The sequence below is a fragment of the Vitis vinifera genome, chromosome 6 (assembly GCF_030704535.1).
Source record: "Vitis vinifera cultivar Pinot Noir 40024 chromosome 6, ASM3070453v1".
In the NCBI taxonomy this organism is placed as follows: Eukaryota; Viridiplantae; Streptophyta; class Magnoliopsida; order Vitales; family Vitaceae; genus Vitis; species Vitis vinifera.
In genome coordinates, this window is record NC_081810.1 from 9,132,764 (window position 1) to 9,146,547 (window position 13,784).

Consider the following 13,784-nt stretch of genomic DNA (forward strand, 5'->3'; position numbering starts at 1 on the left):
CTTTTTCTCTGCCGTGTGTCTCGTTTTAACTGCAGTCACACTGGAAAATGTTGATTACTATTGCCAAGCTGAAATTGGTTGAATGAAGCATAATCAATATTTGGTATTTATCCATACCTCTCTTGGATGACAATATGATCAGAGGGAGTAGAAAGCAGCATGTTTTTGGGAAGGTCAGCAGACAATGCATGAGGAACAAGCACATTGAAAATGTGTTACCATGGAAACAAATAACAGGAGAGTTAGCAAGCAATTCCCAATATAATAAATGTAGATGTGAAAAACGCATGCACCTGTGCACATCAAACCAAATCCTAGATTCATGCTCACCACTTCAAAACTAGTCACCAAATCAACCCCAATTCATGTGGGATCTCAGCTTGCAAGTTCGCTGGGGGTCTGCAACCAATTTAGATAGCTGCAGCATGATTCTGGCTTCTTTAAGGGGGGCACGGGCAGAGATTAACCCTTCAAAGGACTAGTCGTTGTGATGTTATTGTTTTTCACATAGTAACAAACCAAAAGCATAAGATACACCGTGAAAGATACAAAACAATCATATATTGGCCCATGCTATGGAGAAACAACAAATAGAAAGAACTTAAAAGAAAAAATATCAAGGACTGGAAAATGTTGTTACAAAGGTGGCACCCATCAAAAGAGAAAGCGTTACAATCCTATTCAAGCGGATGGATTTGAGTCTCTTTTTGAATCTTCTGCAACCGGAACAGGAATATGAAGGTTCTGTGAGGCAACACTTTGGGAGATCTCGGCAAGTGCTTGTGGTGGCACAGGGGCAGTGGAGACATGTTGGATCCCTTGTGGACTCGTTTTGGGCCCCCCCTCAAAAGGCAGAGATGAGGCTAGAGGTGGAAGTGTTGTGGCAACCGAATGAAGGTTATTCACAGTAGGTACCTTGATGGGATAAACTTCAGTTACCTCTTCAGTCCTCTCATCCAAGTATATTACATCCTGCATAGTGAGCTGGTGGTATTCTACAATCTCCCTTAGGAAGCGGTTCTCGCGTGCGTAGACTGAGTTCTCCTGTGCTAGTCGAGCTTTCTCTGCCAAAAGTGTTTCAAGTTGAAGCCGTATCTGAAATCCAAATATAGGCATTAGATTTTGAATTGTTTTGTGCAGTGAGATTAATTTGCTTCAATCTGCACCTTCTCATTTGGCAGGGAGACCCAAAGCTCTAGAAATAAAAAGACTAAAGAACTATATCAATTAATTGTTTTACGCTCTTAGGAGGGATGAATTTGACAAAGAAAAGAGTAAAATACCTACCAGATAACATCTTGCTGGTCTTTTCAACTAAAAAAGGTTGCCCAATAAATGGGGGCAAAAAACAAAAAAAAAACCTCAAAAGTAGAAAAAAGAAATAAAATGCATACAAGATCATCATCTTCTGGGTTGTCGCCCTTCTCGTGATGCTCCCGAAGTATTCGATTTTCTTCTTCCAGCTGAGCACATCGCTCTTTGGCAAATGCCAGGTCTGCTTTAACAGTCTTCAGCTCCCGAAGTAGGAGCTTTGCTTTGGCAGCCATTGCCATTGCAACCTGAGATGCAACCCAAAAGGCAAATCATGCACCAGGTCAATCAAGAGAAAGCAAAACAACAAAGTATTAGGATTGGTTTGATCTCCTGGAAATGGTTTCAATTCTCTCTGTCCTTTACAAGGGAAAATCATTGTCATGTTCTTAAATGAAAGGCAAATCAAGCATCTCACCAATGTACAGTAAATTGAAACATCAAAACATCAGGACTGCACCTAATACCCTGGGAATGTTCCCCTTCTTCTGATTCTCACTATCATGTTTGGGTTGCTATTGCTATTGCAATTGAAATTATGGACAGTAACTCATCTTAGCATGTATCACAAGCCTATAGTTTCAGAGGAGGGCTCCACAAGAATACAAGAAGCTTCTTTCCAGGATACAAGCTGAATGTTGCTGTTCATCTCATGATTATTTTATTAATAATAATAATGGCAACAAAAGTAAGAGAACAAGAGCCTTTGAAACCATTCTTCACACGAAAAACAAAAGACGATAATATCTATATTAATATCTTAGATTATATATGTATTTTATGCTCCTTTGAGTGCTTCCTAGATGCCCCAGTTGTTTGCACAATGTTTTCTTTCTCAGCCCCCCGAACCTGCTTAGCACTCGCTCCTTCCCAACATTCAGTACTAGTGCAATACTGAATGAAAACACATGCCTAAAAATGTCAATCCTTGCCAAGGCCTTGACAAAAGCCAAAACACTTATGAACTCAGTAGAGTACTTGATTAGGTTTTAGAGCCATTGAAGACTTTCCGGACACCGCATGAGCTGGCAACTTCTATGCAGAGGTGTGCATCATATACATGAATATATTTGTCCATCAATGATTTCGTGGGGTCACCTCTAAGCTAAAATATATGCACAAAAGGAGAGCAATCAACACATGCAAGATATATTCATTATATGAACTAGTGATACACAGTTGCCACCTTACGTCGCGGGATGCCTTCAATTGAATTTCTTGGTCAGCTTGCAGCTGGGGCTCCATTTGTGCCTGCATTGAGGTTTGTTTCCTGGTATAAATATTTGTGGCCTGATGCTTTGGCTCAGAACCACTGCCTTTTTTCCTGATATGCAGTTTGCGAGTTTCTTGAATGATGTCTGCAGTCCGATTCTCCACAATTGTACGGCCCTCCTTAAATGGTAAAAGCAGCATTGTTGCCAAATCAAGGACATCAGTAAAAGTAAGATTATTGGTTGAGATAGACATTTGCTTTGAAATGAACAACAGGAAGTATGACCCTTCTATCACAAATTTTGAAGTATTGAACATCCTTTAGGCTTTTTGAACAAAAACTTTCAAGAAGCATACCTCAAAGGCATTACCAATGGTGCCACCAATATAATTAAGGGAAGACGCAATCACATCCATTCCCTTCTGTATCTTGGGAGCACCCGTTTTTTGATGACCCTCAGGTGAGTGATATTGGTTATGGTGCTGGAAATAACAAATTCAAAGATAATATACAATCAGATCACAAGTATCAGCAGATATAGAGACATCTAACCACAAAAAGGCAACTGCATAAATTGGAAGAAAGGTTTCAGAAATTTTCAGTCACAAATTTAATGAGGTGGTTAAAGAAATAACTCAATTTGGAGCAAGTTTTGCAGGACTTGATGCCTAAACAAAATTCACATGGTGGAATGCTTTTAACTTCTTTTATATAGATGCAATTTTGATTATTGATTCTCACCTGCCCTGTTACTGTACCAGGCCCCTGTCTGCTTGTTCTTCCAGGTGCTTCAGGTTGTTGGGCTTCATTATCATCCTCAATAATAGCTTTAGCTTTCCTTGCCAGAGCACCCCAAAAACCATATTTGGATTCATTCGAACTCTTCATAGAGGTATACTCATAAGAGGTTGAATCCTATATCACAAACACAATTCAGTAGGGCAAAATTTTCCTAATTCAAATTGACAAAAATGGTCTCCTGAAGAAATTTATTTTTCAAAATAAATAAATAACATTTCAGTTGATGACCAAAGTTAGCAGCTATTTCCATTATGAAGAACATGTGCATGCATGTGTATAATATGTGTGCGTGTGTATAATATGTATGCATGTGTGTATACACGAAACACACACACCTTTTAAGATAAATAAATAAAGGAATCCACTAAAAGTACCAAAAAAGGAGCACAACTCAATATACAGATTACACAAGCAAAAGCTCCCAACGAGATAACCAAAAAAAAAACACAGTTTAAAGCATCAAGAGAACCTCTACCTAGGCAAGCATCAAGAAGCTCCACAAAGCACAATGGTTCACCTTCCAATCCAAAACCTGACATGGCCCTAATTTCCTATAGAGGGGGATATTCTGATAAATATAAAAAGGGATATGGTTTATAAAATCTCCCTATCCTTCTGAAGTCAGACACTGTTAAGGACTTCTTATGTCTGCCATTGTCCAACTCTTCTCAATTTTCCATAGTTCATTTTTTTGATCAGAAAAAAAAAAATACATATATTTTCATTAAAAGGAGCATATAAGACAAGGATGAGAAATCCTTCCCCAATAACAATACCTGATCAAAAGAAAAGAAATAGAATCCAAACAACATCAAAACAGCCTGACATTGCTATTTTAACCCTTTGATCTACATATTGAAATCCAATCAAGTTGAATAATGTTGAGACGAATGCCCTTGAAAGCTGTAGTAGAGGCCCAAAAAGATGAATAGAAATAGACTAGATCCCATATTGTTTTGGAAGTCCTCCATTTGTTCTCAAAGATAGTCGCATTTCTTTCCTACCATACCATCCAAATCAATGTAAGACAAGCGGTTTGCCATAGAACTTGCCCCCGGCAATGCTCCCCAAGCACCTAGAAGAAATGGACATGTCATTGACACTTCTTGGAGGAAACCAATCCAAATGGTCAATTTCCCAGTGTTCATCCCAGCTACCTTCCTCCACAAATTCCTTAATGAAGCAAAAAACTTGATTATTTGGAATTGACCTAGAACTACTCTTCTATCCCCATCCCAACCCTTGCCACTTGAGACAAGGCCCAAGGGTCCTTTCTAATGCAAATCTCCATTAACATTTCCCCGATTTAATGTTCCCTCCCACACTCCACCTTCTAGACACATACATTGCAGTCCACACCATCAAATGATGCTCTTTAAAATTTCTTTCTCAAACTCATTAGATGAAATCCCTCTGAAATTTCACCTAATCTTTGTGATATTAAAGACATGAAACACATTGACATAATAGCTATGGACTTGTTTCAAAACTGTTCTTAGAAACAATTTTCTTTTCTTTATAGTAAAAACCAGTTTTCAAACTTCAAAAAAAAATTTGGACTGAAAACAACTTTTTTGAGAATTTGATCTGAAATATAGGATGATTTTTTAGAACAATCAAGTGCTATTGTAGAGTGTTTTGAGAAACAATTTGAAGCATAAAGAATAGATTGGGAGCTTTTATGTAGTACATAATTGCATAGTGCCTTCATAGATAATAGATCAAGAAAATTATTTTTCATATTTGAGTTTTTAAATAAAATTCTGTTCCTAAAAACGATTGATAACGTTTTTGAGAATTGTCTTTGAAAACATTGCAAAATGGGTCCTAAAATTCTATTCCTAAACAAATTTTGTTTTGGTTTGTTTGTTTGTTTGTTTGTTTTTTAATCATTATTTTTATTAGAAAAAAATATGTATTAAGTATGACAATAAATACATAAGAAGGATGAAGAATCCTCCCCAAAAATACAAAAACTGATGAAAAAGTAAATGCATGAACTTCGGTATTCTAAGTAGACCTCTAGATCAAAATACTACCACATAGGAATATACAAATAAAGCATCTTATCACTTCATAGGGTTCACCTCATCTCCATCCAATATAGACCTAATCCATGCTCCTCTCCTTACTATCCGTATCATTTTTTTTTTTTTTTTTGATAAGCAAACACATATATTAGCAAAAGGCAAAACGCCGCAAAGTATACAGGGAGTATACGAGGCGACAGGGGCCTCACAAGCTTACCAAATACTATCCGTATCATTTTGTTCTATATACCGAGTTCCAATCAAGTTGAACAACATTGAGAGGAATGCTTTTAAAAGCAATGGTACAGGATGCCCAAAAAGAGGAATTGAAATGAATTTCCCTATAGAGTTTCTAAATTCCTCCACTTGTCTTAAAAAATCCTAACATTTCTTTCCCACCATACAATCCAAATCAAGGTGATGCAAGCTATTTGCCAAAGGACCTTGCCTCTCCTGGTACTCCCTAAACCGCTAATCACATATACTCCTTGGGCCAAACTTTTTATTGCAGTTTGTTTTTGTATAAGAAACTAAATTGTATTTTCTTCAAAAATATAAGAGACTTTTCTGAGTTTATTGAGGAATGTAATATCTTAGGCATTTCGTTGACTATAGAGACATTTACTTAATATGGTAGGCAGACCAGGCCCTCTATAGCAACTTTGGACTGTTTAATTGTCTCAGTGGATAAGATCAACACTTTTCTAATGTGGTGCATTGTATTTTGTCAAGGAAAATTTACTCCTCTAGTAGACTTGACAGTGGTGGAATGAGGACAGAAAAGAGCTCATTTAGATTTGAGAAATGTGGATTAAGAAAGATGATGAGAATTGTTGAGAGTTATGAATTCAGGTGTCCTACTAACTTTGTTCTAGCAAGGAACTTGAAAGCTTTAGAGGAGGATCTCAAAGTTTAGAATAAAGGGGTTTTTGGTAATGCAGCAATGCATAAAGCTTATGCTTTGCAGTAGATTAGGTTTTCAGATTGTGAAAACAGGGAGAGGGAGCATGGAAGGTTATGTCGAGGGCAATGTTGAAGGCTAGGAGTTCTGTTTTGTAGGAGTATAATCAATTGGCAATGTTGGAAAAACTTCTTAGTTGTAGAAGTCAACAATGTTATGGCTCAAAGCAATGATAGAAATAAAAAGTTCTTCCACAAAAGACCAATGCATGATGGAGGGAGAATTTTATTACAAGCTAAGGGTGAATGGCGAGTGGCTGATTGTTAACATCAATGTTGGGGTTTCCAATTATTTTTAGCTTTTGTACTTGATTTCTAGTGTCAAAAACCACCAGAATTAAAGAGTCACTTTTAAATCTTTGACGAGGGCTGAGTAAGAGGCATTGAAGAGGCAATTTTGTAAGGAGGTTTTTGTTGCTATATCAGATTTAGAAGGAGATAAAACACCAAGTGCAGATGGGTTCACTACGACCATTTTTAATCAATGTAAGGGATATTGTTAAAAGTGAGGTGTTGAGCTTCTTCTGTCCTTTCCATGAAGTTGATTCTTTTGAGAAGAGGTTAAATGCAAGTTTCATAGTTTTGGTTCCTAAGAAGGCAAATGGAGACAATGGATTAAAAGTGCCTAACAAAAAGGTTATACATCTTATGTACACATATTGTATACAAGCAGCGCATTAAAAACAAAAAACAAAATTACTACAAAGCCAACCAACCCCCATACAATCAACAAAGTCCAAAACCATGTAAATGAAGTCTTAAGAAATACATCCTTCATCTCTAAGCTTGATTGCTCCTTGTCTTCAAAAGTTTTCTTATTAATCTCTTTCCAATCAATCAATGAGCCTCCACATTTAAGTGTACTTGGTTCCCAAGAAATTACTATACTAACTTAAGAGAGCATCTATAACTAAATGAGGAAAAACTAATAAACACCAGGAGAACAAAGATGAATATAAATTATAAGTTTATTTACAAGATGAGGATATGATCAGAAGACTCATTATCTTCATTCTATAGGCAGCACAAATTTACCATGCTCCACCCTCTCTTTATAAGTTGGTCAATACTTAGAATTTTCTCCTAGGATGCTTCACAAAATTTTTTTAAAATAAAAATAAAAACCACCCTTGGAGTTCACTCTTGAATTCCAAATCGTCTTAGTCTGGAATGAGGGGCCTTCAACTAGAACCATAGATGAGAAATAGATTCCAAAGAAGAAGATGGCCCTCGTAACAATTCTAAACCAATTGTTCCTTAAGTCACAAGAAACAAGAAGAGGTTAAACAGTTTTAGGAATGCATCCACTTCAATGAACTCCCTGTGCAAAAAGCCTCTTCTAAATCTGGGATTCCATCAATTTCCATTCCAAAAATCTGCCTCTAATCCCTCCTTATTGATTTAAAGATTGAAGAGAGATCCAGAAACCAATCCTTTAAAGGGTCCTCACCTTGCCAAAAATCGATTGCGAAGGCGCGATTTGCACAAGTCCAACAACAAACCATGATTTTCGCGAGCCCTATCCGTTACGAGTGTATGAGCGTTGAAATTGGGGAGCTCCTAGGCATCATGATGATGACAACCTCCATTGAGTGGTTTTTTATGAAGATGAGTTTTGTCCCCACTTTTTCGAGATGGTGATGATTTTCGACTTCCACAACGGAGGAATATTCAACAAAGGCAGCAACGGAGGTTGGATTATTCATCTGGAGAAGAAGATGATTTTTGTTTCAATTATCGAGCTACCAATCGGGGTCAAAATAACCAAGAATTTAAAATAAAGATGGATTTACACAGTTTCAATGGTTGATTACACATTGAAGACTTTCTTGATTAGGTCCATACTGTTGAAAACTTTTTTGACTATTTGAATATTTCAGAAGAAAATCAAGTAAAGCTTGTGGCATATAAGTTGAAAGGTGGAGCTTCTGCATGGTGGGAATAACTTCAATATAATCGTCAACGACAAGGAAAACAACGTTTTTGTACTTGGCCTAAGATGAAACAGTTATTACAAAAATGATTTCTCCCTCCAGATTATGAATAATTTTTATATCAATAATATCAAAATTGTCGGCAAGCCAACTGGATTGTAAACGAATACACAGAGGAATTTTATCAATTAAATGCCCAAGTTAATTTGTCTGAGACAGAGGATCAATTAATTGCTCATCATATTGGGGGCTTAAAGCTAGTCATTCAAGATCGACTGGCTCTTCAAGGGGTTTGGACCATGATAGATGTAGTTAATTTGGCAATGAAAGTAGAAAGTCAAATCAATAGGTCCACGATGTGCACTCAGGGTAACTTTTGCCGACCAACCCAAGAAGCTTCTTTTGCTCCAAAGGGGCCAACAACTTCAGGCAACAATGATAACAATAATAAAGATGCCCTTTCAACTCAAAATTCGACACAGAATCGAAGTGGAACTTTAGCCCCTATTTGATCTAATTCTCAAGGCCAAAACCAACAGCAACAACGAATCAATAATAACCCTTATGCACGTCCAAATATAGGGAAGTGTTTCCGGTGCAACTAGCCAGGCCATCTTTCAAATAATTACCCAAATAGATGACCTGTTAACTTTATAGAAGAAGGTGGCAGCAAAGAGGAACAGGTTCTTTAAGAAGATATCTACAAGGGTGCTGAGTTTGCAAAAGGAGATGTGGGAAAAGAAGTGACATGCATTGTCCAACAACTTTTGCTTGCCCCAAAAAAGCCGGACGACTCTCAACGACATAAAATATTCCGGACTCGATGCACTATTCGTAATAAAGTGTGTAACGTGATTATTGACAGTGACAGTAGCGAGAATGTTGTTTCCAAGGCTTTGGTGAACGCACTAAATTTGAAGACCAAGAAACACCCTTCTCCATACAAGATTGCATGGATTAAGAAGGGCCAAGAAGTTCAAGTGCTAGAAGTTTGCAAAGTTCCTTTGTCAATCAGAAAGTATTACAAAAATAAGATTCTATGTGACGTGGTAGATATGGACGCTTGTATTATTTTATTAGGGAGGTCATGGCACTATGATGTCGATGCCACTTATAAGGGTCGAGATAACACTTTCGTCTTTTGGTGGTTTGACAAAAAGATCGTTTTGATGCCACAGTCTTAATTGTTAGAAAACAATTTGGTTACTAAGAAAGATAAACAATTATTCATCTACATAGCGAGCCCAAATTTCTTTAAGCAAGTCAAGGAGCCGGATTCACGTCCTCTAGAAGTGTTTTCTTTGCAGCCACAAAACTCGAGGACAAGTTTCTTCAAGTGGAGGGGATTGATGCAACACACAATCATCATTAGTTTCTATTTTTAGTTTCCTACATCATTAGTTTCTATTTTAGATTAATTTCTATTTTCTACATCATTAGTTTCCTATTTATTTCTTAGTTTTCCTAGTTTCCAATTACTCGGTTTCCTATTTCTAGTTTTCTATTTCAGTTATTTCCTTCATTTTTCCATTACAAACATTATTTAAAGGCTTATTGTAATTGTTAGAGGGGAGTTTAATATATTTTTCAGAATTATTCCCTAATTTTCAGATCCTATTGTGATATCTGTGTTTGTTTTTTGAGTGTTTTTTTGTTTCATTTCTAAACAAACCTTCACCAAAATGCAACAACTCTAGTGTTTTGTTATCCCAAAAAACCATCAACCCTCCAGCTATCTCCCTAGCATCAAAGGGCTCCCCACTTTAAGAACCTCCTCACTCCTAAACTTTTTATTCTCATAATGGGATGAACTCCATTTTTGGATTCTTGGAAGCACATCAAATCAACCTTATAAGAGCACAATAAAGATTTTGCAACCTTTCTTTTTCCCCAATCATTCAACCCTTTAACATCCAAGAGATGATTCTTAACTTCATTAATCCAACTTGATAAGGGATTGATTGGAAACCTCTTCTTTCTTTGACACAACAAACTCCTTGCCACCACCATAATTAATTGAGCAAGCTAGTCTCTTCTCCTATTAGCTCTGAAACAAATCTTCCTGCCACCATCTTTCTCAATTTTCAAAAGCAAATCCATAATCTCCTCATATTCTTCCACAAACATCTCTATCAGCTTTAGGAAGACCATAAATTTTTGTATGCACTATGCCTACACCAATTTTTGTAAACTTCAGCAATGCTGTCCCAGAATCTAAAACCCCATTATCATATGGTCGTAGCATAGAGATAGGAGTCGCTCTTTCTGCCCATCCCACCTCCTCCATTCTAACTTAGAATCCACTAGCAAGAGGCAGAAGGTTGAAGCTCCATTAGAGTTCCACTCAATCCAGCCTTTCCCTCAAAATTAACTGTTATTGGGTGAGTGTGAACCAACACTTGGAGACTCCATGATCTTTGATCCTTAAAATCATATGTAAAGGTCTAACCCCTTCCTTGCCCTAATCCGAGACGCTCTTTTTAGTCTTTTAGAAAAAATAGTACTCCCTCACTTTCCTTGCACTCTCCAAGCTCTCTTTGAAAGCCCACAACACTCAAGGTTCCCAAAAGAAGAGTAGGAGTGGTTGTCCAAATCCCCAAATGCATTTGTGGTAGGAAGAGTAGGCTTTTCTTTGTAAGAGGTTGTGGAGATTTATATTAGAGAGGTTGAGAGAAAGAGTTTGTAGAGATATGTTAGATTAGGTAAATTTTAGGAAGACACTAAGGAATAGGGTTCAAAGAGTGGAGAGAGAGTATAAGGTTGGATTGCGAAAAGTCATCCAAAGATGTTAAGAAGCATTACTATGTAAGACTAGCTTGTTTGATGACATTGCTTTCAAGATGAAACTTTGGTTGGATGTTTTATGGGAAGAGACTTTGCAAATTTCTTTTCACTCTTTATTCAAGATTCCCTTGACAAGGATGCCTAGGCAGAAGATGTCTTGGATGATAAGGCTTTAATGGACACTAGAACCCTTATCTTTTGAGGGTCATTATGATTAGGGTGTGGGGGTTTGTGAACTGGTTTTGAAAATACATTTAGTGAGGGGGTATGCCAAAGACAAAACATTCTCTTCCACATCTTAATATAAATCGTTAGGCTTATAGGAGATGGACATTTCCTTATTAAGAAAGTGTAGGGCTTGAAGGATCCTACTAAAATGATTTCTTCACTCAAGGGGTAGTGTGGAAGAAAGCTATTAATGAAAAATTCATGAATAAAGATCAGCCTATGACTACTCTTTGTTGCTTGTGCAAGTTTTTTGAAGAATTCGCCAACCACTTCCTTATCCATGTTGATACAACCTGGATCTCGTAATGCCTTCCCTTTTCCTTGTTTGATCTTCCTTGAGTGCTTTCTTCTATTGGTAAAGGAGGTTTTACTTGGCATGTGAGTTTTATAGGAATAAGAAGCATAAAAAGGAGTGGAGGAATGCTCTTTTGTGTTTGTTTTGGATGATTTGGTGGTAGAGGAACTCTATATCTTTCAAGGAAATGAAGCATGCCAATCAAGTCATTAAAAAGTTGTTTTTCAAATCCTTTTTTTTAACGGTTTAGTGATGCTTTTGGTGCTCATCATAAACATCCTGCAAACCTAGGATGCACACCTGATCCTGTTCCAATAGGATGCATGTTAATAAATTTATTTGGAATCAAGAGAGAGAGAGAGAGAGAGAGAGAGAGAGGATTGCCCTCCCTTTGAAGTTTGAACTAGTGAAAAATCTAAATAGACACCCATTAATCAGCAACAAGAACATCATAAAGGCCCAATAGTCGATAACATGGAGAATAACAAAGTTTCAAGTATAAGATTTGGTTCTTATTTGTTTGCTGGTTAAATCTTACAACTTAGTTCCTTCTAATCATCTGGTTAATAGAAGGATGTTTATGTTCTATCATTGGTACACCTTTATTAAAATTTTCAAGGCAATACAAGTCCTGTTTAGAAGGCATGCTAAGCTTTTATTAAGGCATATTTAAGTATTTTTCAAGCATGTGTGGTAACCTGTTCCATCTTATTAAGGTGGTAATGCAACAAAAATTTCAAGGATGGAGTGGGGCTTGGGACTAAAGTTTTAAAATAGGAGCCACAAGCCAATCAAGTTCAATTGGACCCCTAGGCACTGTTAAGCAACTTCTACCTTAGGTTAGATTGGGCTTGCCAAGATGCATTGGATATACTGATCCAACCCAATACCCTTAGTCATCATCATCATCACTATTATTATTATCATCAACTTGAGCCAAGCTAAGTATCTTGTGTACGGAGTCTGGTTGGGTTAGGCTTGGACAGGAGGCCTCAGAGGTCAGATTCGACTTTGGTTAACATTTTAACTGGCTGACTTGCCTAAGTTGCAGCCTTATTCAAAAGAATGCAGCTTATGTCTTTGACTCTTTGATTAGTGGTAGCATGCCTTTTACCCTATTACATACAATGTCACATGGACTTAGGTATGCATCTCAAATGTGGGCATACATCTACGTGCCATGTTCATTCTATCAGCAGAACTGAACACGACATACACACAGGCACAAGCCGCACAACTTACGTGAACTCTAAGTATTTGCTTTGCAAACTACTATAAAACTATAACGACACAAACTAACCCTGATGAAGTTGAAGGTGGTGCTAGAAGATGGGAATTGAGGAAGAGAATAGGGGTTGGGCTACTTCAAAGAAAAGCTAAGATCTAACCCATAGCTGGATATTGTTCACTTAATTTACCAGGGGTTCAAACGAGTACATTGAGATGGGAAAAAAAAAGGCCAAACAAGGATATTACGTTGGAGGTATCAGCATAGCTATAAATTGGGTCAGAATCATGGCGTTGCAGAGATGAACAGTAGACCTTTGAAATGCAGCAGATGACTAATGGAGTAGAAGGTTAGGTTAAATGGAAATTGTACGGAAGGCCAGCATGAATCAACAGATGGCATCAAAGGCGTTTACAATGACAAATTGATTAGAACAAAACCACTAGGAATCAACAAACTCATTAAGCAAGCATCCACATAATAATATCGATTTTGCATCCAGCAGCGAAACCACAAAATTCAAATATGATAAAGGAAAAAACCTTGGAGGGTGGAGGAGGGGTGGAGGAAGGAGAGAGGCCGTAAGCAGAGGAGAGGGAGGAGTCCCGATGGGCGGAGGAAGCTCTAATGGCCTTAGCAGCGAGCGACGATGAAGATGAATCAGCTTCATCATCTTCAATCGCTGAAGCCCTTGAGGTTCCCAATCTTCTCCTATATGCCGCCATCCAGATAAGGGTAATGAATTTGATTCTTGATTCCGATTTGATTTTCTTCTTATGCCAACCCTATATATGAGAAATATGTATAGGCCACTGCAGAATCGATTGGAGAAAGCCAGAAGAGGTAGTCAATCAGGAAGAGAGAGGCGGAGCCCCCAAATACCCCCCACCTCACGCCTCCCGCCACCAGCACCACCACAATGCAACTATCACAGTTGAAAGTTGAAACAACTTCCCCTGATCGAGTGATGGTGTCTCCGTCTCCGCGCTGCTCAACAATC

The 13,784-nt window shown here is 37.7% G+C and overlaps 1 protein-coding gene across 2 annotated transcripts; it reads right to left on the minus strand.

Annotated features, from left to right (window-relative positions):
• Positions 1-462: 462 nt before the first annotated feature.
• On the minus strand, positions 463-13,784 carry LOC100250213 (uncharacterized). Of its 2 annotated transcripts, XM_002264048.4 has the most exons (6): positions 13,327-13,783; positions 3,266-3,439; positions 2,881-3,006; positions 2,503-2,703; positions 1,395-1,559; positions 463-1,095 (listed from the first exon to the last, which is right to left on the minus strand). In XM_002264048.4, the coding sequence occupies exons 1-6, from the start codon at positions 13,507-13,509 to the stop codon at positions 682-684; spliced, it is 1,263 nt and encodes a 420-aa protein (XP_002264084.1). In that variant the 5' UTR covers positions 13,510-13,783; the 3' UTR covers positions 463-681. The 2 variants fall into 2 exon arrangements, with proteins under 2 accessions (XP_002264084.1, XP_059593526.1); XM_059737543.1 differs by lacking the exon at positions 2,881-3,006 and having other exon boundaries at positions 13,327-13,784.

What these genes read in the sequence shown, in the direction of transcription:
- LOC100250213 (XM_002264048.4), bottom strand. Translation starts at nt 13,509, where the DNA reads ATGGCGGCATATAGGAGAAGATTGGGAACCTCAAGGGCTTCAGCGATT. An exon ending in CCCCTCCTCCACCCTCCAAG is followed by an intron (nt 3,440 to 13,326) that starts GTTTTTTCCTTT and finishes TTTGTGATATAG; the next exon opens with GATTCAACCTCTTATGAGTA. An exon ending in CTGGTACAGTAACAGGGCAG is followed by an intron (nt 3,007 to 3,265) that starts GTGAGAATCAAT and finishes TGTTATTTCCAG; the next exon opens with CACCATAACCAATATCACTC.